The sequence below is a fragment of the Thamnophis sirtalis genome, unplaced genomic scaffold (genome assembly GCF_051295495.1).
Source record: "Thamnophis sirtalis isolate CommonGarterSnake01/CBP01778 unplaced genomic scaffold, rThaSir2_p1.2 scaffold_3, whole genome shotgun sequence".
Classification (NCBI taxonomy): Eukaryota; Metazoa; Chordata; class Lepidosauria; order Squamata; family Natricidae; genus Thamnophis; species Thamnophis sirtalis.
Window position 1 is genome coordinate 155,908,794 of NW_028261383.1, and position 23,883 is coordinate 155,932,676.

Genomic DNA, 23,883 nt, shown 5'->3' on the forward strand with positions numbered 1-23,883 from the left:
ATATTTTGGCCTTTCTCTGCCTGCTTTTGTATGTTGAGAACAGGAAGTAACAAATCTCGGAAACAACTCCAATTGGCAAACCCACAGGGAGTGTGCAGGCAATAAAGGAGGCAGATGGCTGATAGATCCAGCACCTTGGAGAGGGCCTGCAGAGAATTAAGGACCTCACTACACGTCAAGTGACTGATGGCCCTTTGGGATTTGTGAATATCAGCAGAATTTAACAAAGCTGGCAGGCTTTGCTTCTCTTTCCATCCAGGTTTTGGGTCGTAAATGAATATTTCCTTGCATTACTTGCATGTCTGGCAAATCCTTGGGTTCTGCATATTGAGTGACCATTTGCAAATAAGGTAAATAGCTTAAAATGTGTATGTCCGTTGATTTTTCCTGCAAAGGCACATATCCCTTTGCTTTAAAATTCAAAGACAACTGATTAGGTAATACAACATTTTCATGATTTGGGTGTGATTAAAAATCTCACTAATGTCTTGATAATTTGTTTCTGAATATGTTCAGTAGGCATGTCCAGATGTTTTGTATTTGCAACCTCCTGCATTAATAAATACTAAAGAAGTCACCACAGGTGAATATGTTACATTTCTGTAATTTTGCAAAAGCTGTTGACTTCCATATGTTTGAGCAGGCTTTTAATTTAAGGTATTTGTTAACATGGGGAAGGAGATGTTGACTGGATACAGAAGCTAATGTAGAGCTGAATGAATCATAGTTAATGTGCAGACAATGTGCACTGATTTTTATCTGCCTTATTTTGGGTGTAGGGGAGTGTGTTGATGCATATGTGATGATTTACAATAATGTGACCTACATTGCAAAACCAGAAATCTGCTTTTCTGCATAGAACATGAGATGCAAGTTCGTAGGAATAAAATACTCTCCCTGGAAATAAAATGATTTTTTTTTGCATATCTATAAACTTTACCAAAGCCATTTTTAATGCATTTGCAGAAAGATAATTGTTGTTTTAGACTAGAATGCTACAGAGAGAATTTAGGTTTATGTTCCTCTTTTTGAATGGTTCACCACATTAATAAAATGTCTATATTAAAAGTCCACATATGTGAACAAAACTAACCTTGAATAGGAAACTCTAACATGCTACCACTTCTCTCCTCTTTTTCTCATAGGACAATTTATCTATTGGAAGAGTAACATAAAAACACTTGAATGGTGGTCTACATTTCAGAACACGTGCACACTCTGGATGCATTTATACATACTTCATATATGTAGCTAAAATAGATTAGGGGGTTGCATGCATGCTAAAAGACGACTGAGCACATTCAGGATAAATAATCAAACTTGATATGTCAGGAATGATTTGCAGAGTTGGCCATTAGATTTGCAAGTGCTTTTGTGCCAAAGAAAAGTGAAACATGAAAAAGTATGTATTATGATGTATGTAGCATTGTATACAGGTAGCCTTCAATTTACATCACAATTGAGCCCAAAATTACCATTGCTAAGCAAGATGGTTGTTAAGTGAATTTTACCCCTTTTTACGCTTTTTCTTGCCACGGTTGTTAAGTGAATCTGGCTTCCTCATCGACTTTGTTTGTCAGACAATCACAAAAAGGGATCACGTACTCCAGGACACTGCAACGGTCATAAATATGAGTCAGTTGCCAAGCATTTGAATTTTAATCATGTGACTAAGGAGATGCTGCAACAATCATAAGTGTGAAAAAGGTCGTAAGTCACCTTTTCCATTGTAACTTTGAATGGATACTAAACAAACTGTTGTAAGTCAAGGATTGGATTACTTGTATAAGTACTTTATAAAAATATTATCAGTTCAGTATTCATTTAGTTCTTTAACAGTTTGATATTTTCTCTGTCTCTCTCAAAAGGCCAAGGTACTTTACATTTCACTTTCCAGATTGGGTTTCTCTCCTCCTTAAGTGTTGCTTTTTAAAAATAATAATAGTATAATAATGGCAGCAGCACACAGTTTGGGGGCATAATAAAAAATCAGTGCTTTGAGGCCCATCTCAGGTCAGCTGCAGATCGCAATTTTTCTTTTATAAACTAAAGAAAGAGCAGCCTTGATCTTACACAAAGGGAAGCCAACAAAAATCTCTCGATGGGGCCTCCTTCGGCATTCTTGACACACAGATGTTTTAGTCAAAAGCCGGTTCCCCACTGTCTTTTCAAAAAATATCTCCCTCTGTTCTCTCCCACTGTTGTGCCTTCTGTTTGCCAAGAGCACTTTGAATTATCTTCTTCCCAACAAAATGCCTGTCATCTTTTCTTTCCTGTTTGAAATAAAACAACCTCTGTATATGATTATGTGTCTTCTTTTAATCTGGGAAGTCTGCCTTCCTGTTCATTCAGCCGAACGAGGCTCCAGGCCGCTGCCCCAAAGCCTGATCCTGACAGCCATGTGAAAACGCTCAGGCTGCCGTCTGGGTCTGGGTCTTTCATTCTTGTCTTATTGTCTTCACCCTACTATGGCCATCTTTAATTACATACTAGTTGGACTTCTCACTTTGGGGGCTAATAGCCGCCTGCATTGCAGCTCTCATTTTGATCAGGCTTCTGAGCAGCCTATATTTATAATACCGTCACATGACGGATGCATTTAGCAGTGCATCTTTTTAAACAAAATCATGGGCTAAAAAGAAATCCGACTCCCTGCTCAGCACAAGAATCCATGAGAGATGTCTGCCAACTCTGTTTGAGACAGTAAAATGGAACCCACTGCGTCTCCAGATAATAGCAGCCACTACCAAATACTCTTGGGCAGTGTTTATCAATATTGGCCACTTAAAGTTGTGTGGACTTCAATTCCCAGAATTCCCCAGCCACCCATGCTGTCTGGGAATTCTGGAAGTTAAAGTTCCCATTAAAACTGTCAAGATTGGGAAATATTTTGCTACGGAGGCTTTTCCAACATTCCAGCAGGATCTACCTTCCTGTTCTTTAAATGTATTCTTCCATTCCCTCAGTCTTGGAATGAAGGTCTTGTGCTTTTTTTTTTTTTTCATGATATCCTTTCAATTATTATCACATACTTATTGAAAAAAACCTAAATAATCCCAGATCCATCAGTAGACTCAAGATTTTAGTTCTATGATCGTTATACTTCTCTGAACTTCTCCAATTTGTTTAGTTCGTGATTTAGAAACTATACTTTGCTAATGCAGCCTAAAATTGCATTTGCCTATTTTTGCAGCCAGGTGAGTCAATACATTATGGTACTTGATGTTTGATAAACTGCTATTTCAAAAGCATTTTCTTAAGATCTATTACCAGGTTACAGATCCCTCATTCTCATTTTTAATTAATATGAAATATTAACATTCTTGTTTTAATTAATGCAAGTGCCAGATAAACATATGTGCAAAGGCAGTTTGCCTGGAAACATTTTGCTTGATTGTATTAGTATCCCATTTTTTAACTCTACCAATATCTAATATTATAATGCAAAATACACCAGACTTCCTTGCGAAATGTCACTAAGCAAAAATACACACAATATGGGCAAGAAGACAAAAGATATGTTGCTGACCCCATCTCAGTTGGCAGGGGAGGCCACTATCCAAAGCAAACAGAAACACTGGGCTTCTCCTTTTATCATTATGCCTCTTTTAGTCCTTTGATGCTAGTTTCCTTTCCCCCCCCCTTTTCTTTCTCACTACGCTGAGCATACAATCCCCTTGGCACTTTTGAACCATCTTTATTGCTTGTGGCATGCAGTATCTTACATTTAAAGCTTCTGAGTGCCCTTTTTAAAGGTCTCTCATTCTTCTCCTACCCATTTTATTTTGGAAGAGGGAGGGGGCTGCCTTTTAAGGTTCCTATTTTCCTCCCTCTGGGGAATCTATCTTGTTAATACAGCCATTTATTTAGGATATATATATATGTGTGTGTGTGTATGTATGTATGTATGTATGTATGTATGTATGTATGTATGTATGTATGTATGTATGTATGTTGTGTTTGTGCTGATAAATAAATAAAGGGAGACTAGTATAGATCTATTTCAAGCTATTTAGCTCTCATCAGCTAGCCATACCCTTACTGGGATTCGAACCTGGGCTGTATTGCATCTTAGGCAGATGTGTTAACCATTAAGCCACAGGCTGTCCTCCGTTATCAACTGAGCCAGGGAGGAAGGTATATATTTAAAGTCACAACCCCTGGTGCTTAATAGTTCGAATAAATATAAATATAAATATAGCACAAATATAACACACACACAAACACACACAGACAGACAGACACAGACACACAGACACAGACACAGACAGACACACAGACACACAGACACACACACACACACTATATATATATATATATATATATATATATATATATATATATATATATATATATATATATATATATATATATATATATATGTTTTTATTTGTGCTGATAAATAAATAAAGGAAGACTAGTATAGATCTATTTCAAGCTATTTAGCTCTCATCAGCTAGCCATATCCTTACTGGGATTCGAACCTGTGCTCTATTGCTTCCCAGGCAGGGAGTTAACCATTTGAGCTACAGAGAAGTTTCTGTAGGATGGACTCTTGTGACGAGCCTAATGACAGAGAGTGGAAGTGTGACCTTCCTCCCACACTTGGGCATACCAGGGGTTGTGACTTTAAGTATATATATATATATATATATATATATATATATATATATATATATATATATATATATATATATATATATATATATATATATATATATATATATATATATATATATATATATTTCCCTTGCTGTCCCCTATCCCTTACCTTAAGCTTCCCTTAGCTCTTGATGGTCTCTTTTGTAAGATTTCTTATACATTGTGTATCTTGATTTGCTGCATACACCTCCTAGTTGATGAGATGCAGGCAACAATCTATTGGCTTGCAAATTACTCTCAGTTACAGTTTGCAGCTTGTATAAAATAGCAAAAGCAGTAGCATTTAGGCTTATATACGATAACACTTTACAGGTAGTCCTCGACTTATGACCAGTTGTTTAATAGCAAAAAATACCCATTTTGGAGAGTGGAATTGAGACTGAGATTTGCTTAACAACTGCCATAAGAAATGATAGAAAAAGTTGTGTCTGGTCATGTGGTGCCTCAACTTATGACTGCAGTGATTTATAATTGAATTCTGGTCCCAATTGTGGTCGTAAGTTGAGGACCACCTGTAGAGCACTCTCTGGGCAGTTTACTAAGCATTATTTGCATATTGCCCCCCCCCCAACAATCTGCCTCTCATTTTACCAACCTCGGAAGGATGGAAGGCTGAGTCAACCTTGAGGCCCATCAGGATCGAACTCCAGGCTGTGAGCAGAGTTTGCTCACTGAAATACTTTACTTTACCACTGTGCCATCAGGGCTCCCTATATGGTCTGATAATGTTTAGGCTAAAACTAAATGTATTTAAGACATAGTGTGTCAGGCCTACAGTCACATTCCTTTTGGGATCTTTGGCCTGCCACACACTCTATTATTTTTCTATGCTGTTTCATTAGTGGAGTAATTGGGAGGGGGAATAGTAAGGAGTAGAATTGTAGAATGTGTTGTTGTCAAAATAAAACATTCCTTTCTAGAAGCCCAAGGTCATCTTTTGTCTCCGCACCTGACCGGAACTAGATGGGTGGAAATGCTAGTGTGGCAGAGGAAGATTGGACCATGTGATGGACTTGTGGGTGTGGGGGCAAGATCTAGAACTTTCAACTGGGTGGAAACCCAAGAAGCTTTCAGATTTGGGTTTCCACAGTTTGTACCAACATGTCTCTCTTATTAAATTGGAACTTTGATGAAAGCTATGCCTTGAACTCTGATTTAATTCTGGATGATATTTGGAACACTGACATACTGATTATATTTAGGCCATACTGGTCAAATTATATACTAATTGAATGATACATCCTTAATACTAAGTGGAAAAGGACATGTATACCTAAGAGAGGTGATATAGTCCACATAAAGTTCTTCATCTTACTAAAAAAGCATAAATCTTGACTGATTAAAGGCATGATGGATGATCAGTATTGGTGGACCTATCTGATGATGACTATTGGGTATGGAAGACTTGTAATCTGCAATGTAAAATCACAATGTAGCAAAAAGCATGAATCAACAAATGAAATGAAATGAAATGAAATAAAGCAATATATGTTGTGCATCTGTGAAACAAAGACACAGATGTAATACATTTGGATGAAAATTGTTTGGTTTGGTGCAGAGGAATTGATGAATATACAGATAAATTTAAGCAAAGGGTTAATTATGAATGGAAGGTCTAACATATATGTATGAAATTAGTATCTAAGTTGGTGATGTTTATGAAACTAGGAACACATACACTGATGATTATTCTGTGAGAATAAAAAAGCAGAGACGGGATCTGAAAAAAAATATGTGCAGAATGAAAATATTTCAGAATGAATGGAATTCAAGGGTAAAATGGATAGATGGGTGGGAATGAAATGAGGGAGTGCAAAAAAATGTTATTGGTCCCTGAATTAATAAAAATGGTGAATACTTAAATGACTGTGATGTAAAGCAAGAATATTAATGATAGAGGGATAGTGAGCAGTTCTGTAAGTGTGACTGGCCATTATTTTTAAGGTCAAGGGAGGATTGTAGGGAAAATAGACATAGAAGAAAAAGAACAAGAGTTAAAGAAGAGTAACTCCAGGAAGAAATTATTTGAGTCCAGAATGATAACACATTAAAAGACAGATTATTTTCCCAAAGAAGGAATGGCGAGTGGCCATGAAAAAGACGATGTGGAGCTGCCTGGAATGAAGAGAAAAGAATTAAGGGACTGAGTGCCACAGAAAGATGTGGGCATACACTTGTGGGAATTATGAAAGAAGAACACCTGATGGAATGATATAATGGAAAAGACCGTGGGTAAGAAAAAGGCATTAAAAAAAGAGGCTGTTGCAAAAATGAGGAGATGGACATAATGTGTATGGAGAGAAATAGATAATTGAAAATATTGTAATCAAATGTTTTCCCCATGGGTAGTTCTTGGGGACCAACTGGATAAATCCCTGCAGTTTTCTTGGCAAGGTTTTTCAGAAGTGGTTTGCCCTTGCCTCTTTCCTTGGGCTGAAAAAAAGTGACTGACCCAAAGTCACCCAGCTAGCTTTGTGCCTAAGGTACAGAGGTGGGTTCCTATCAGTTCTCATCTATTCAGTAGAACCAGTTTGTCAAATCTACCGAACCGGTTAGAAGAGGTTCCACCAGTAGACCCGGAAAGCAGGCCACACCTACAGAAGAGGTTCCAAACTTTTTTGAAACCCACCACTGGTCCTTGGATATGATTATTCTACACTATCATGCTCATATTTATAAAACTCAGTGCCTCTGTGAAAGGTAAGGATGACTACTGCGTTTGTGGTGCAATCAGAACATTTCGTGTGTTGAAGTTGTTTTAACGCAAACCAAAGATGCCTTTTAAAAAACAAGTTTACATCATATTCTTATGCATGCCAGAGCTGTGTGTGAGGTAATTTAAGGTGGTTCTGATAAGTGTCGTCAGCATCTTCATATCCGGTCACATGGGCAGCAAGCCACTCCCATCCGGTCACATGGGCGGCAAGCCACTCCCACAAAGGAGGCCCCAACCACGGAGTAGGTTCGAACAATTTTTGAAACCCACCACTGCTAAGGTAGCACTAGAATTCACAATCTCCTGATTTCTAGCCTGGTGCATTAATCATTATACCAAACTGGCTCTCAAATTTAGTGAGCAACAGTTCCAGTTAAAAGTGGCAGAAAGAATGCCAAACAATTTTGATGATTAAGGGGAAAAAAACTTTTGAAAATGGTGAAGAGACAGGAAAGAGTTAAGGAATTTAAGAAAAGGAAATTGTAACTGTTGTAAGAATGCTAAAACAATGTAGATGGTGACCCTCAAGAAATATGAAAATACGGATGTGATTATAGGGTGACTGCGTGACTTGTTAAATATTTGAATGAACCCAGCATCCATTCCTGATCATTGGAAGGGTGAATTTATTGTTCCCCTCCCGGAGGAAAAGTAGAAAGAGAAATGCAAAAACTACTGAATTAGTTTTCCAAGTGTGCCTGTGAAGGTATTTGGCAGAATTCAAATATAAAAGTTACAGGAGATGACAATGAGCAACGTTTGGGAATTTCAGTGCAGCTTTATGTCTTGCAGAAGGTGTTCAGATCAGGTTTTTTGCTCTTCAGAAAGTCACTGAATATGTATGAATATGAGAATGATTACTGCATTGCTGAGTTATAAAAAGTATATGATAAAGCAAATGGGCTTGAATCATAAAATGTTGGGAGCAGAAGCTTAGTTGCCAAGTGCAATAACAGTGTTATATGATGGATGTAAAGCAGGCATAGGAATAAATGGGATGTTTGCTGAATGATTCAACAGTGATCAAGAAGAGGCAAGAATGTCTGATGTCCCCAAGGTGGTTCATACGTTTATGGACCAAACAAAAGAAAAAAAGAAGAAAATGTGGTATTGTTAGAGGTATGTTGGTTGGAACCTAAATATGTGTGTAATTCTGTATCCAGATGATGCTAAATTGTTGGCTGAGATTGTTACAGAGATTGCAAGTCAGGCATATGTGGCAACTACTAGATTAGGTAAATGTGTTCATGTACCTTGATGGAATATTTACAAAAGATGAAAAAATATGTGAAGAATTTTTAAAACATAAAGTTAAATCAAATGCTGTGGTCACTGGGGTGTAAATAGTATGTGTGTAAAATAAGGAGACGTAGGATCAAGAATGAAGAGAGGTGTGTGTGTGTTTGTGTGTGTGTGTGTGTGTGTGTGAACAAGTGTGGATTAACTACAATGAAATAAAAGTTGAGGTAGTTTGAGAGCCAGTTTAGTTGTAGTGGTTAAGGCATCAGGATAGAAAGCAGGAGGCCATGAGTTCAAGACCTGTTTTAGCCATGACAATCAGCTGGGAGCCTTGGGGTCAGTCATTCTCTTTCAGCCCAACCTACCTCACAGTGTTGTTGTGATTATGGGGAAAATAGGAGGAGAAAGGTATGCCACCTTGAGCTATTTGTAAAAACAATCAATGTAATGAACAAATAAAATAATAAAAACAATAACTAGTTAGATAATATAGCGAGATAGATGAGGGCTGAATTGCAAAACAAGTATATGAAGGAAGAATGAATGTGACGAAAGGATGGAGAAATACTATGGTTGATGAGATCCTGAAAAAGATAGAGGGGAGGAATTCAAATAACATAAAGCAATAATGTAAGAGGAGATCTGTAGGAGAGTTTGCAAGGATAGAAAAGTATGAAAAGATATAATGTATGGTCTTGGAGTAATTTTTTAAAAAAAATCTCTTGCCTTTAATTTATTTAGTTTACTATTTCTTGCTCCTTTTTTTCCTCTCTGCATAACTTTGCTTACCCAAAAAGGAATAATAGCAATAGCCATAGTATTTAAACTTATATACCACTTTACAGTGCTTTGCAGCCCTCTCTAAGCGGTTTACAGAGTCAGCCTATTGGCCCCAACAATCTGGCTCCTCGTTTTACCCACCTCGGAAGGATGGAAGGCTGAGTCAACCTTGAGCCTGGTGGGATTCGAACTGCCAAACTGCTGGCAGCCAGTGATCAGCAGAAGTAATTTGCAATACTGCACTCTAACCACTGCGCCACCACAGCTTAATAATGTGATGGATATGTGTATATTTATCTTTCACTTTGCCTATACATTAACTTTTCGTAGAGTGTGCACACCTTCATTGGAAGGTACGGCTGGAGAGACATTGATAATAACACTGCGGCTTCTCAAGCAAGAGGAAGCACATTCCAGTGAGGGGCCCCAATCAGGAGACTGTGCAGTCCTGGAATGGATGAGGGAGAGAGGAAGAATCCCCCAGGATATATATATCTTAGGTTAGTTAGAAGTTTACAGCATTAGGAGAGCAAACTGTCAATTCATCATCATCATTACCACCATCATCATTGCATTCTATACTAAGCACATTGAACTACAGATTTACTCCACAATTTTCGGTCCGCAGCTACAGCCTCCACATCCTTCCATTTAAGATTGATGTTTTTCAGATCTTCCTGAAATGTTTGGCACCAGATTTTCTTTGGCCTTCCGCTTTTTCTCTGACCATCTGGTGGTGTCCAATTGATTGCAGGCTTTTAGGTGCAATCAAAGAGCTGGACTCGATTGGATCTCACTGTCACCTTTGGGTTTAGGCTTGACAATACCTCTCCGGAATAAAAAATCGAATGGGTAAAAATAAGATGATAGAATTAGGGAGTGTTGAATATCCTCGTCCCTTTGCAGTCTATTCAATGGATATTTTCTGACTGGTTATCTTTACAGTTTTTCCACAGCATTATAAGAGTCCTCTGCTTTGTGTTCTCAAAATTCCAAAGTTTGCTCACCCTCCTTGTTTACTTGGTTATGGAGCATGACTTACAAGAGAAAACAAAATATGGGAGATCGAAATGAAGTGTTGACAGCTAATGAATTAAAGCAGTAAAAATGAGAAAAGACACCTGAGTACCCCATAGGAGGAGACAAAATGCATGATTGCAAATGCAAAGCTGCTTTCACCATTCACATGTCCAAGCATTGCTTTCTGATAGCTTCATGCCTGTTTTCTGCTTGAGCAGTGGACTGGATTAGAAGACCTCCAAGGTCCCTTCCAGCTCTATTCTGATTCTGATGCATGTCAACTGATGGTACAACCATCCACCTGGCCATCCTCTTCTCTAGGCTGCATCTGAAATGCAGCCAAAAGAACGTCTAGTTCAGACACCAATTCTTAAAATGTTTGTTTATGAATATTAATATTCAAAGACCCTTTTACCTTTTATGGTTAAATTTCTGAGGCTATATATTTATAGCCAGAGGTAACATGAGCTGCTTGAAACTGGTAAAAAGAAAGGTGTAGGATTTATAGTCCTGTTCTCCACCTTCCTTTTCGCTAAAGTTGTCCTTAGATTTTCAATAGGCAACAGAATTTATAGATAATTGTATGTTTTTATATAAAATTCACAGACTTGGCACTTCTTTTTTAAAGATTTTATTGAACATTTTAAAAGTTGAATAAATAGACAAAAAGATAGTGAAGAGGAATTGAAAGTAGGCTACCTACTGTACATATAAACTTTACAAGTCTCATAGAAATTATTTCATGATATATTATATCACTTTAAGAAAAGTATTGCGCTCTAAGAATATAAATGCTAGAAATAGTAGCCATCCCAGTAGAAATCATAAAAGATTAGAAAATCCTATAAAGCTGAAATATAAAGACTTTTTGTAAAAGGAAACCATAATTTTGGCTGTGATACAAATTTACATATAGAATTGTAATCTAGAAATCATTCCCAAAGTTAAATTCTTTGTCAGGTTTACTTTTAAGTAAAAAGTTATTTTACACACTGAAGCATATTTCTATAACCAGAGTTGAGTGACTCTTTTAATGGATATTACAATAATAACTTTCTTCTTTAATTTTGCTTAAGGATTTCTTCTTCCAGGCACTAAAACCTGGCTTTTGTACAACACTAGATGCTGTATTCCTGCAAAATTTCTCACAAATCATGAGGATTTCTGTTACAGGAAATAGCAGTACAAGAACATCTAAATGTGTGACTTTGTGCTTTTTAAAAAAAAGATGTGTTCTTTTAACTATGCAAGTCTATATATTGCTTTCCAAATATGGAAGTCTCAAGTATTAAGATTTCATGATAATCTCTTCATACTCCTTGAGGAAAGGGAGCAGCTTAAAACAATCTTGAATGAATAAATACATAAATAATATAAACCTATAACAAATGAAACCACGGGGATGCATATTCTCATTCTGTTTCATATGCACTATCCCCAAACATCATCTGCTTTTTTGAAAGATCTGAAATGGAAATATAACCAAGTTTGGCTAAATGCCATGACATAGCTCTGCACAATTACAAACCTGGATAAAGAAAAGATTCTGATAACTAAATTTCCATTTTAGTTGTTTGTAGAGTAAACTCAGAAGGGAGGTGGTGGCTCAGTGACTAAGACGCTGAGCTTGTTGATCAGAAAGGTCGGCAGTTTGGCAGTTTGAATCCCTAGTGCCGCGTAATGGAGTGAGCTCCTGTTACTTATCCCAGCTTCTGCCAGCCTAGCAGTTCGAAAGCACGTAAAAAATGCAAGTAAAAAAATAGGGACCACTTTTGGTGGAAAGGTAACAGTGTTCCATCCACCTTCAGCATTTAGTCATGCTGGCCACATGACCATAGAAACTTCTTTGGACAGCATTGGCTCTTTGGCTTTGAAACAGCGATGAGCACTGCTCCTAGAGTCGGGAACAACTAGAAAAAATATGCGAGGGGAACCTTTACCTTTACCTTAGTGTAAACTCTGGGGAGGAATGTACCATGCATCCTCATCACCCTTCCAACTTAAAGATGCACACTACTTGATTAGGTCTCTAATAGCTTGGAAACAAGATATAGAGGAAACATGGTTTACAGCCTAAGATATGGAGCCCAACTAGTGTAAAATCTTCCATCAAAACATCCCAAGGGCCAAATTCCATGTTGAATTCCAAATTATACATGTGCTTTTATTCAAAGCTGTTCACTGGTTTTTTTATCTCTCAGCTATTCTAACCACACATATAGTATTCCAGATGTACAGACACTTCCATTTCCAGATTATCTGGGTCGCCTCTATATGTGCATGTACAGACATTTTCAACAAACAGGACGCACATGTCTACTCATGCCTAAAGTGTCATGAGCAACGACCCCAGAATGCAGCAACCATCATCAATACATGCCTGTTTGCCAAGATGCTCTAATTTTAGATCATGTGGGGATGCTGCAACAGTTGTCAAGTATGAAGGCTGGTCATATGTGACTTTTTTCAGTTCTGTTGTAACTTGAAACATTCACTAAACAAATGGTTTTAAATTGAAGGTTACCTGTAGTATCATGTTCCAAATTCTTTTTGATATTCCATGAGTTACTTACTAATGTGAAAACTTGGCTCACAGTCCCTTGATTCCTGCTAGTTATCTAATCCATGACCCTTGCATTTTCTCTCTTTTTCTGCCTCTTAGGGACTAGCTGCACATTACCCCAAGATACGCATCATCATGGCTTGCCTGCACGAGACCCGCACACCTTCCCCCTCCTTTGGCAGTTTCAACACTATCTTGACGGAGAATTCCCTCCGGAAATTGGATCCAGATGCCTCGGACTGCACCCCTGAGAAGGACTTGACGCCCACACAGTGTGTGTTACGAGACGTCTTGCCCATAGATGGGAGTGGAGGTGGAGGCGGTGGACACAGTCCTACCCCCAGTGAGGAGACCCACGAACAGTTTGCCAACAGCGTGCTGCAGCTTCACGAGAATGAAGCTGGTAGTGGGGGAGGCGGAGCAGGCGCAGGAGCTGGAGTTGGGAATCCTGAAGTTCGGCCTACCCGCTACCATGCTGACCAAGTACGGATCCACTGCCAGACAGGAAGTGGCTTTCTGGAAGGGCTTTTTGGTTGCCTCAAACCTGTTTGGACCATGATTGGCAAAGCATATTCCACCGAACACAAACAGCAGCAGGAAGGTGAGGAACATGGGGACCACCAGGAGCAAGAGTGGGCATTATCAGTTGAAAGAATCCTATAATAATAACCTGATTATAATCTATGAAGCAAATCCCATTGCTGAGAGTTGGGCTCCATGATTTCCATACAGAAAGGTCTAAGTTGGTTAACAGAATCTCCGGGTAGAGCTGGGAAAGACCCTTCTTTAAATCATAGAGAACTCTTTCCAGACATGCATGTCAGGAGTTGGGAATTTGGAGCCGCTATAGCCGTGATGGCAAACCTCTGGCACATGTGCAGGAAGTGACACACAGAGCCATCTCTCCGGGCATGCCAGCTGTTGCCTGTTGCTCTTCCAGGTTCTGGCACACACATGATCACTGGCCAACTGCTCTTAGCGCATGCATGTGTGCCAGAAACTGGAACACCAGGTGACCGGTGCACATGCGCATGCTGTAAACCGGAAGCTCAGCTTCCCGGCTCTTCCGGTTTCCGGCATTCCTCCGGTTTCTTCCGGTACTGCTTTTCTGGACCTGCTCTTCCGGTTCTTCCTCTGGAACTGCTTTTCTGGTTTCCGGCGCTCCCCCACGTGTGTGCGACGTTCCCGTTTTTGCACTTGGTGCCAAAAATGTTTGCCAACACTACCCTATAGCCTTCAGATTTCAGTTCTCACCAGGCCAGTATACATTAGCAAGGATTATCGTGAGTTTGGTTCAAAACACCTGGAGGATATAGTAATCTGACGTGAACAATATTGATTTAAGTGTTTGATTCAGTATAACAGTGGTTCCCAAACTTGGGGGAATTCTCCAGCTCTGCTGGCTGGAGAATTCTGGGAGTTAAGGTCCACAAGTCTTAAAGTTGCCAAGTTTGGGAACCACTGCAGTATAAGAAATTTTCTACGTCCCTATTTTCAAGATATGTTCTCAAATGCAATTGGCAATTCAATCAGTCTTGGTGTCAATGGGGAACTTGGGATTCAGTTTGGATCAAGGCTTTCTCCCAGAGTCAGTGATCTGTAGCATGGTTCTTTTCATCCATTGCTGCCCTCTAGAACATGGTGACCCCTTGATTTTCTGATTCTGTCTGTGTCAGGAATTAGTTATAAATTTAGTTTACAGGCTAACCAATAGTCTAGTTACTATTCATATAATTATTACAGGATTAGGCCAAAATAATGCTATATAAGAAGTTGTCTTTATATATTGAGTGGAAATGAATTTGATCCAAAATGCCATAATTGGAATTTGAATGAGTGCTAACCAAATGGACATAATTATAACTATTTTAATAGAGATATGTTTGTTGCTATGCTATTTGCCAGTTTGTTTCTATGAGCAATCTAGTGTATTGCCTTTGAACCCTGAATCCTGAAAACATTGGTAAAATCAACTTGGTCAATGCCAAATGCTCCAGTTAACTAATGCACTGTTAGAGACCCAAAGGACATTAGAACATTGAGCATGTGCAATTGTGAAGATCAAAAATACCTAACACTTTAATCTTACAAAAAAAAATAATCCTACAGACAATTTTTCCAGTCACTGGGTAATTTGAAATCCCGGTTTTTATTCTCAGACCAGAGCAACATGGCCATTTTGTCTCTCTTCTTCCAGTTAGATGGGTTGATGGTTAAACTTTTTGTGTACAATTGAGCTTATTAGATTAGATTATTTCTTGCTTAGTACTGAAGTTTCTCAAAATCAGAGCAAGTCTGATGTTGCAGCTTTTAAAGAGAAGAGAAGATGAAGTGACTCTAAAGTAAAAAGCTGCAGATACCTTAAAAAAACATTATTTTCTCTTTTGAGCCAAAAAGGACATCATCATTTACAGTATTTATTTTGCATGCCATCTCAGCCATTGAAGGTATTCTAAGAAGCTCACATGCCAGGATTTAAGGCAACAGAAATAACAAACCATACAATAAAACTGCATAACCTTATATCAGGGGGATAACCAACTCCATAGGATTGTTCAAGGATAATTAATCAGGATAGATTACTGGGAACAAACCATTAGACTGTGTTCCAGAACCGGCTGGAAGAGCCAAGTTTTCACAGTTTTATGAAAGCTTAACAGAGTCGGCCATTCAAATCTTGAGGAAGGGCATTGCTATTTCATGTGGTAGGTCCAACTATAAAGAAGACACGGCTCCTAGGTCCCATTTTGTCCCAGAGAGTCACATTTTTATATAGCTCAGATCTGGAGCCAGAATCTTACTCTCAGCAGAAAGAGACATTACATTGGCAAAGTCAGGAGCACCAATAACAGGTGTTCAAAGGTTGCCCTATGGAGAATGCATTGCAATAATCTCACTAGAAGGTCACTAGAACATGAGTGACTGTGATCATAGCCTCACAAAGTAGGAAAGGATATTATTGTCACAAATGATGGATTTCTGCAAACGCCTTCCTAGGACAGAGCCACTATCTGCTCATTGAGCAGGAGATGAGAGTCCAAGAGAGCCCTCAAATTATTTTAAAAAGTCTACTTTGGGAAGTGCAACTCTAAGAAAAGCTAGAGATGGTAATCTTGGTGACAGAAAGGTTTTTAAAACCAGAACCTCTGGAGGGGACCTCAGGAAAGCCTCTTTTGAAGAAGCTCAGCTCCCAGACTTGGAGTAGATAGACATGCTCTCTGCTTTCTCCTGCACATCAAGAAAAACAGAGTCTCTCTTTCGAGTGACAACTGAAAAGAATCATTCCCACTTATTTGCGCAAAATGGATAGGACCAAGGAAGCTGGGAGCAATCACTTCAATTTTCTGATTAAGTAGAAAATTAGATACTTAGAACGTTCTTGCATCTTTTCCAGAATCAAAACTTCCCAATCCCGATCCTGGTTTTTCTTTAAAAAGAGGTTGAGGGGGGTGGGAGACTTCCCCTCTTTGAAATGCCTCTGCTATGGTAATATCAAGCACAGTTTGGTGTTGTAGGCAAAAAAAATCCAACCCGCATACTGGTTCAGGTTCCCTGCCTTCGAAGTAGGCCTTAATAAACATCTGTTTGATCACCATTCCACCTGAAGCATCAAGAAAGAGGGACAACTAAGAGGGTCAAATCTCCAGGTGGATCCAATCAGCCAAAATATTGAATATGGGTTTCTCAGTTTGAACATGAATTTTCCAGGTGTCCTCCCCCCCCCCCAAACATACTTTAAGATGGGCAATTTGTCAATTGTGGGAAGACTTCCCAAATTGAGGAATATACTCTTGTGAGTATCTTCCCAGAAGATACCTTCATTTTTATTCAGTGGCTTCTACTGGTAACAAATACTTCAGAGGTATCTATCATGACTGAATGCCCTTCATATAGCTTTTCCCTCTTGGAAAAAAAACATGAAGGAATGCAGAATATTCTTCAAACTTTTAGTTAAATCTTGAATGTTCGGCTTATTTATTTTCTTCTAGCCCCCTTTTTATGGCACCCAAAATGAATGGAACCAGCCATATGAAATGTGACTGTGATGCTGTAAGAAAAGCTGGGGCCAAAGGGGGTGAGCAATGAGATGCTAGACTGATTATTCCTCCCTATCATCATTGGAAATCATTTCTTCCCTTTTTCCAAACAAGCCGTTGTGTTACCAGAGTGCTATACTAGAGGCGTTGGGAGTTGGATGATGTATAAAATCATATTACTGTTATTATATACACAACAGTGTGAAATCATAGCTGGCAGTTTTTTAGATGGTTCTGGCCTTTCATACACATCAATTTTTCCCAAAAAAACTAGCTCCTGGGATTTTGTAATGTACCTGCAGAGTATATATGCAAATCCAAGCAGTGTTGTTGTTGTTGTTGTTACAAGTTATTTCTGCAAGGGCTAGAAACCTGATTGGCATTATTATTATTTTTAAATGCATACTTGGCTTATTGAATGCCATGTATTTGCAGCGTTTACATTTGTTCCTGCAATGATATGCAAGACTTTGGTTATTCCTGAATGACATTATGCAGGATTTTTTGCCCTGGGGATGAAAAACCTGCCTTCCTCTGAACAACCCGCAGCTCCCACTTTCTTTTCCTCTCCATGCAGACCCGTGGGAGGTACCCTTTGAAGAGATCATGGACTTGCAATGGGTAGGCAGTGGGGCGCAAGGTGCTGTCTTCCTGGGACGCTTCCATGGGGAAGAAGTTGCAGTCAAGAAGGTGCGAGACCTCAAGGAGACGGATATCAAACATTTGAGGAAACTCAAGCATCCCAACATCATCACCTTCAAGTGAGTGGGGCAGCGTTGGCAAGAGGGAGTTGGCATTGCCTTTCTTAACAATGAAGTCTTTCTGAGCTATAGTTGCAAGGCAAATGTCTTTGCCAGGCACCATAACTTACTCCCTCTCCCTCACTCATAAACACATATAGCACAAGCAATCATACAACACATACAGCAATCAGCTGCGTTTCTAGCCATAGATTGTATGGAGAAAATCCAATCCAATGTGTCCATGTCCCACTTAGTTTAGTGTAGTTATGGCGAATCGTTTGGCTCAGCATGTCAAAAATTCAGAAATTGCCTAATTTGGCTCTGCTGGTATGTCAATACCACCACCTCCCAAACAAAAGAGAAACAATTATCTGTCTCCCCTTCTAGGCCACCTTGAACAGTGGCACCTGGCAACAGTGCTTCAGCTAGGCCTGAAGCAGAGATCCGGACCTCGATTTCGCCCTAGTACCATCACTGCCACTCAAAAAGGCTGCCCTGCATCATTTCCCAAGACAAAGAAATGTTGGGGAATTGTGTTGTTGTCTCCACAGCCCAGCACTCTCCAGAATCTGCCATGTACCACTTACCTTTAGACCAGTGTTTCTCAACCTTGGCGACTTTAAGTCCTGTGGACTTCAACTCCCAGAATCCCCCAGCCAGGGGCGATTCTGGGAGTTGAAGTCCACAGGACTTAAAGTCACCAAGGTTGAGAAACACTGCTTTAGACTATGTTTTCTTTCTGATGACAGGCCTCGGCAGCCTACTGGAGGCTGTTCCAGTTGCACGAGGTCTTTGTTCTTGAAACAGCTTCGGAAAATTCTCTTCTGCAGCCTCTTCAGCCTCCAAAAGCTGTCCAAAAACATGCCCTATTCAGAGGGTCAGTAGGCCATGCGAGAACATGGCCCTTTTGCACAAATCCCAGAGGGTCGGGAGGCCACATGACAACACCCTTCATTCTTGTGCAGCCTCTGCAGCCTCCAAAAATTGCACAGGGATGGGGCATGTTTTTGAAAATACTTGTCAGGTGTTGGGGAACGCTGACATCCAAAATGTCATGGCATGTTATCTTTGACACATGTCATAGGCTCACTGTCACTGCTATACTTTCTTTTCTGAAACCTCAACTTCCCAGTATCGGCCCTGGTTTTTCTTTAAATCAGGACAATTTGTGAGACAAAATCTTGGGTGCTTTAGTCAGCCTCTCCTTTGTAGTTTTTCACATGGCAGGAGGAGATTATTGGATACTGATAAAGTAATCATATTAACTATAATCAACAAATGTAAATTGAATTGTAATGCTCATTGCATCATAATTAGGTTTCGTTTTGGCTCTGCCACATTTCTTGGAATTGAGTGTGACCTTAGCTGATTTTCGCTGGGAAAAAAACAGAAAAGTAATACTTCTTAAAATTAATAATGCTATTTCAAATGTTGGAATTACAATTCCCATAATTCTAACCTTGTTAAAACGAACCTAATTATTTCCAGATATATTGGGCTATAATTCTTATATTTCCTAACTACTAGGTGTTTCTAAGATTGTCTGTCTGCCTTTGAGTAGAGCGTTGATTCTTGGTGACTTCCTAAGCAAGTACTTAGGATTTCTTTTGGATTTATGAAGTGCCACTGCCTGCTTCCTGGGGCTGAGAGATTGGCTCACCCACCTGGCCTTGTGCCTAAGGCAGAACTAGAATTCACATTCTCTCAATTTCTACATTCATTCCTCAACCACTATGCCAAACCGATTCTCCTAAGAATTGTAGTCCCAAATATCTTTGTGGTCACCCAGTATGGAATAGATACGAGTATCTATCTAGTCATGATATGTCATATCCCGGTAGTCTATTCATATATAGTTGTCAACCCTATAAGGTAGACAAAAGAAACCAAACTGATTTTAAATCAGGACTACTTTTATTGTAACAACTATAATATCAGACTACTGCAAGTCTGCTTCCACCCTTTATCTTCATATGAAGTAAGGATGGGGCTTGTCTAAGACATTTTCTCAAGTTTCTTAAGACAGATTCAAGCCCCTCTTATCTGACCATGACCTTATTAGGGACTCTTCGTCCTGTCCTTCAAGCACATTCCCTATGCCCTCTACAATAGGTGAATGAATGTTTATATTTTCAATGGTTCAATCCATAATGAAAGCTGCAGAAGGATCCCCAACTCACTGTTGCAACTGCAAAACAAAAAGGTTCTGGACCACAGAATGCTGACTAATTTGTGTAATTTCCCACAAGTACCTCATAGCATTAGGGATAACTTTTGGCTTGTCTCTGAACAACAACAGCCCTTCTCACATATTAAACATTAGGCTTTCTTGTTGGGGCGCAAGACAGAAGAGAATCCTGACTCTTTGTCTCCCCAGAAATCATCATTCCACAATAACTCTTCAAAGAGCATGCTGGTGTTATTTCTCTGCCACTGTAAAGTGTCCTGCTGGTCCTTTTTAACCCATCCTTATCCTGTCCTTTCTCACTCCTTGCAGGGGTGTGTGCACCCAGGCTCCCTGTTACTGCATCATCATGGAATTCTGTGCCCAGGGCCAACTCTATGAGGTGCTACGGGCTGGACGCAAAGTCACTCCCTCGCTGTTGGTGGACTGGTCCATGGGCATCGCTGGTGGCATGAACTACCTGCACCTCCATAAGATCATCCACCGAGACCTCAAGTCACCCAAGTAAGAAGGGGAGCTAAATAGTTCCAGGAGACTAACATGGTGCCAGGCTGGCAGTGGCAAGGAAACTCAGGGTTACTGAGGGCAAGTCGGTGTTTTCCTACTGAAACAAAACCTGCCATTTTTGAAAGCTTAAAATCTCTCTCAAAATGTTACATTTAAGTGGGAGGCTTGGTAGTCTGCTCTACCTCCCTATCACTGGTTTCATCCACAGTTCTTCTTCACGCCTGTGTACAACTCAGGGCATTAACTCTCCCTGTAATGGATGCTTCTCCGGTATATTGAGAGTGGAGGCGGGTTTTCTGAGTTTCATAAATAAGCAAACAAAACAATGCTTATCTCCAAGGAGTTTAGCCTGTACATAAATTAGACTTCAGGGAAGACAATAGTGAAGGTGACAAAAGTATGGCAAAGAATAGATGTGAACAAAACCCTTCCCTAATTAAATGTGGTTGCCAAGAAGAGCATTGCCCTCCCTCACCATCAGTCAAAAAACAGAATGGTGGGCAGCAGCTGCAGTGCTATCTGTTAGGCTGAAGGAGGGCATTGTTTTCTCAGTCAGAGCTTAGAAGCCCCACTACTTTTGCTAAGGAAATAAGAGCAGGGGCTGTAATCATACAGTATCTTGTCCTTTATAATCATTCTTATTTTGTGATTTCCAGGTGTTTTATAGTCTAGAGCAGTGGTGGGTTCAAAAATTTTTCGAACCTACTCTGTGGGTGTGGCCTCATTTGTGGGAGTGGCTTGCCGGCCATGTGACCTGGTGGGAGTGGCTTGCCGGCCATGTGTTTGTTTGTTTGTTTGTTTGTTTGTTTGTTTCTTTCTTTCTTTCTTTCTTTCTTTCTTTCTTTCTTACCTTCTTTCTTTCTTTCTTTCTTCCTTCCTTCCTTCCTATCTTTCTCTCTCTCTCTCTCTCTCTTTCCTTCCTTTTGTCTCTCTGTCCCTTTTTCCTTTTTTTCTTTCATCTCTCTCACTTTTTCTTTCTTTTTTTCTTTTTTTCTTTATTTCTTTCTTCTTTTCTTTCTCTTTCTCTCTCTGTGTGAGTCTGTGTGTGTGTGTGTGTGTGTGTCAGTGATGGGTTTCAAAAAATTTTGGAACCTCTTCTGTAGGTGTGGCCTGCTTTCTGGTGGAACCTCTTCTAACCGGTTCAGTAGATTTGACGAACCGGTTCTACCGAACTGGTGCGAACTGGTAGGAACCCACCTCTGGTCTAGAGCAGTGTTTCTCAACCTTGGCAACTTGAAGATGTCTGGACTTCAACTCCCAGAATTCCCCAGCCAGCGAATGCGAGTTGAAGTCCAGACATCTTCAAGTTGCCAAGGTTGAGAAACACTGTTCTAGAGGCAGTCGGAGGAATTTGAGTAAATCTTGGTTTAGGAATAAGATATATCAGAATTGCATGGGTTTGTCCAGCTACTCCAATGAAGTTGTGAGGAAAAAATGTGTTTTATGAGCCAGTCAGTAAGATAAAGGTTAAAGAATTAGATGATATGCTACATCCCTTTGAAGTGCCACCTCACAAATAAAGAACCTTTGTGGCAAAGTTGTCTGCAGGAAGATATGGCCCACAGTTTCTAAGATATGGCCCACAGGTACTATATAAATTTATTAAATTATTATTATTCTATGGAGTTTGGAGTTTGGAGTTTATTCAATTTGTAGGCTGCCCTATTCCCCGAAGGGACTCAGGGCGGCTGAACAAAGCCAAGGGAGGGGAAATTACAAAAAGTAAGACAAAGACAATCAGACAATATGAACAATTTAAAAGCACAACAGACACAGCAAATTCGAGTAGGGGGGGAACTCAACCCCAGGCTTGCTGGGACAGCCAGGTCTTCACGGCCGTCTGGAAGGCCTGAAGGGTGGAGAGGGTCTGAATCTCCATGGGGAGCTCGTTCCAAAGGGCCGGGGCAGCCACAGAGAAGGCCCTCCTCTGCAGGAGGAGGAAGGGGGTTTATTCATATATTATCTTCCCCAACTGATGGTAGAGAACCCTTTGTCTCTCAGAAGGAGCCATGAAGTCCATTTCCTTTCTTCTCCCCCTAGCATGCTGATCACGTATGATGATGTGGTGAAGATCTCCGACTTTGGCACCTCCAAAGAGCTCAGTGACAAGAGCACCAAGATGTCTTTTGCTGGCACTGTGGCCTGGATGGCCCCTGAAGTGATTCGGAATGAGCCTGTTTCTGAGAAGGTTGACATCTGGTGAGGGGAGCTAACCTAAAAGACAGGCAGTGGAGAGAGTGGGGAAGGTCTGAGTGGGTGGCCAAAGTCTAGGACAACCCAGTGCCCCTCCTCCAGCTGTGTTGGGCTCTGGCTTCTTTCGTCCACATAACACATACCCCAAAAAAAGGTATGTTGGACTACAACTCCCACCAAGGTCTAGTACCGGTAATAGATACCTATTCATGCACAGATGTACCTTAGGCCCTCTAGATGTATTTGTCCATTACTCCTAGTCTCACCTGTATATACTCCCAGGTATAGATTCTGTTTGGGTAGAAGACATGGCTGGAAAAGAATGTAAAAGGGGAAGCCCATTGAGAATGGTTGTTCATGCTAGAGGCTTCCTCTACTCAATTGACTTTTCATTCCCACCTAGGTCCTTTGGGGTCGTTCTCTGGGAGTTGCTGACCGGAGAGATTCCTTACAAGGATGTGGACTCCTCAGCCATCATCTGGGGAGTGGGCAGTAATAGCCTCCACCTACCTGTGCCTACCAGTTGCCCAGATGGCTTCAAGATCCTGCTGAGGCAGTGCTGGTGAGTTCCCATGTTACATCACTTCTCAGCAACGTGGGCTAAATTGTGGGAGGAAGAATTAGCCTCCAGAATTAGTCCAGGCCCAGGCCCTGCTCAGCTATAGTTTGAAAGAATTGAAAATTCTAAATCCACACTGTTTTTTTTTTAAGGAAAGGAAAGGAAGACTATATTGTGCTACATAGGAGAGAAAAAATGGGGAAAAGAAAAAAAGCAATCCTGTTTCATTAAAAAAAAACAGTTAAACCCCAACTAAATAAAATTCAAAACTCAGAAGTGGGAGGATGAAAGCACTTCTTATATAATCTATTGAGATTATATAAGCTCCAGAGAATTGAGACACAATATCCTGCAATCTTATTTATTTGCCTTGCTCATGCAAGAGATCCAGATGATACTTTTTTGTGTATGTGTGGAATGGCCTCCTTAAATAGGTCTAAAGACAATAAACATTGATTGAAGCCTATTTTATTCACCATTACAACCACATGGAGTATTTACCATACAGGAACATTTATATCAGCTTTTACATATTAATGTAAATGCTTTCCACATTTTGGTGCTCCCTAGGAATATGTTCCAGATCTGATAGCTTTCCAGTATCTTGCCTGCGATTGATGGGGATTGTAGTCTAAAATTTACAGAGAGTGTTAGATTGGGAAGATTAGTATTCATGTTT

The 23,883-nt window shown here is 40.0% G+C and overlaps 1 protein-coding gene across 3 annotated transcripts in view; it reads left to right on the plus strand.

Annotated features, from left to right (window-relative positions):
• The window catches only part of MAP3K12 (mitogen-activated protein kinase kinase kinase 12), a 127,259-nt gene that overhangs the window by 81,128 nt on the left and 22,248 nt on the right, over positions 1-23,883 (plus strand). For all 3 annotated transcript variants that reach the window (XM_087710510.1, XM_087710509.1, XM_087710511.1), the window contains exons 2-6: positions 13,080-13,581; positions 17,595-17,778; positions 20,258-20,449; positions 22,493-22,651; positions 23,049-23,207. In XM_087710510.1, coding sequence (XP_087566636.1) covers positions 13,116-13,581; positions 17,595-17,778; positions 20,258-20,449; positions 22,493-22,651; positions 23,049-23,207 — 1,160 coding nt within the window. In that variant the 5' untranslated portion in view covers positions 13,080-13,115. The remainder of the gene's footprint in view (positions 1-13,079; positions 13,582-17,594; positions 17,779-20,257; positions 20,450-22,492; positions 22,652-23,048; positions 23,208-23,883) is intronic.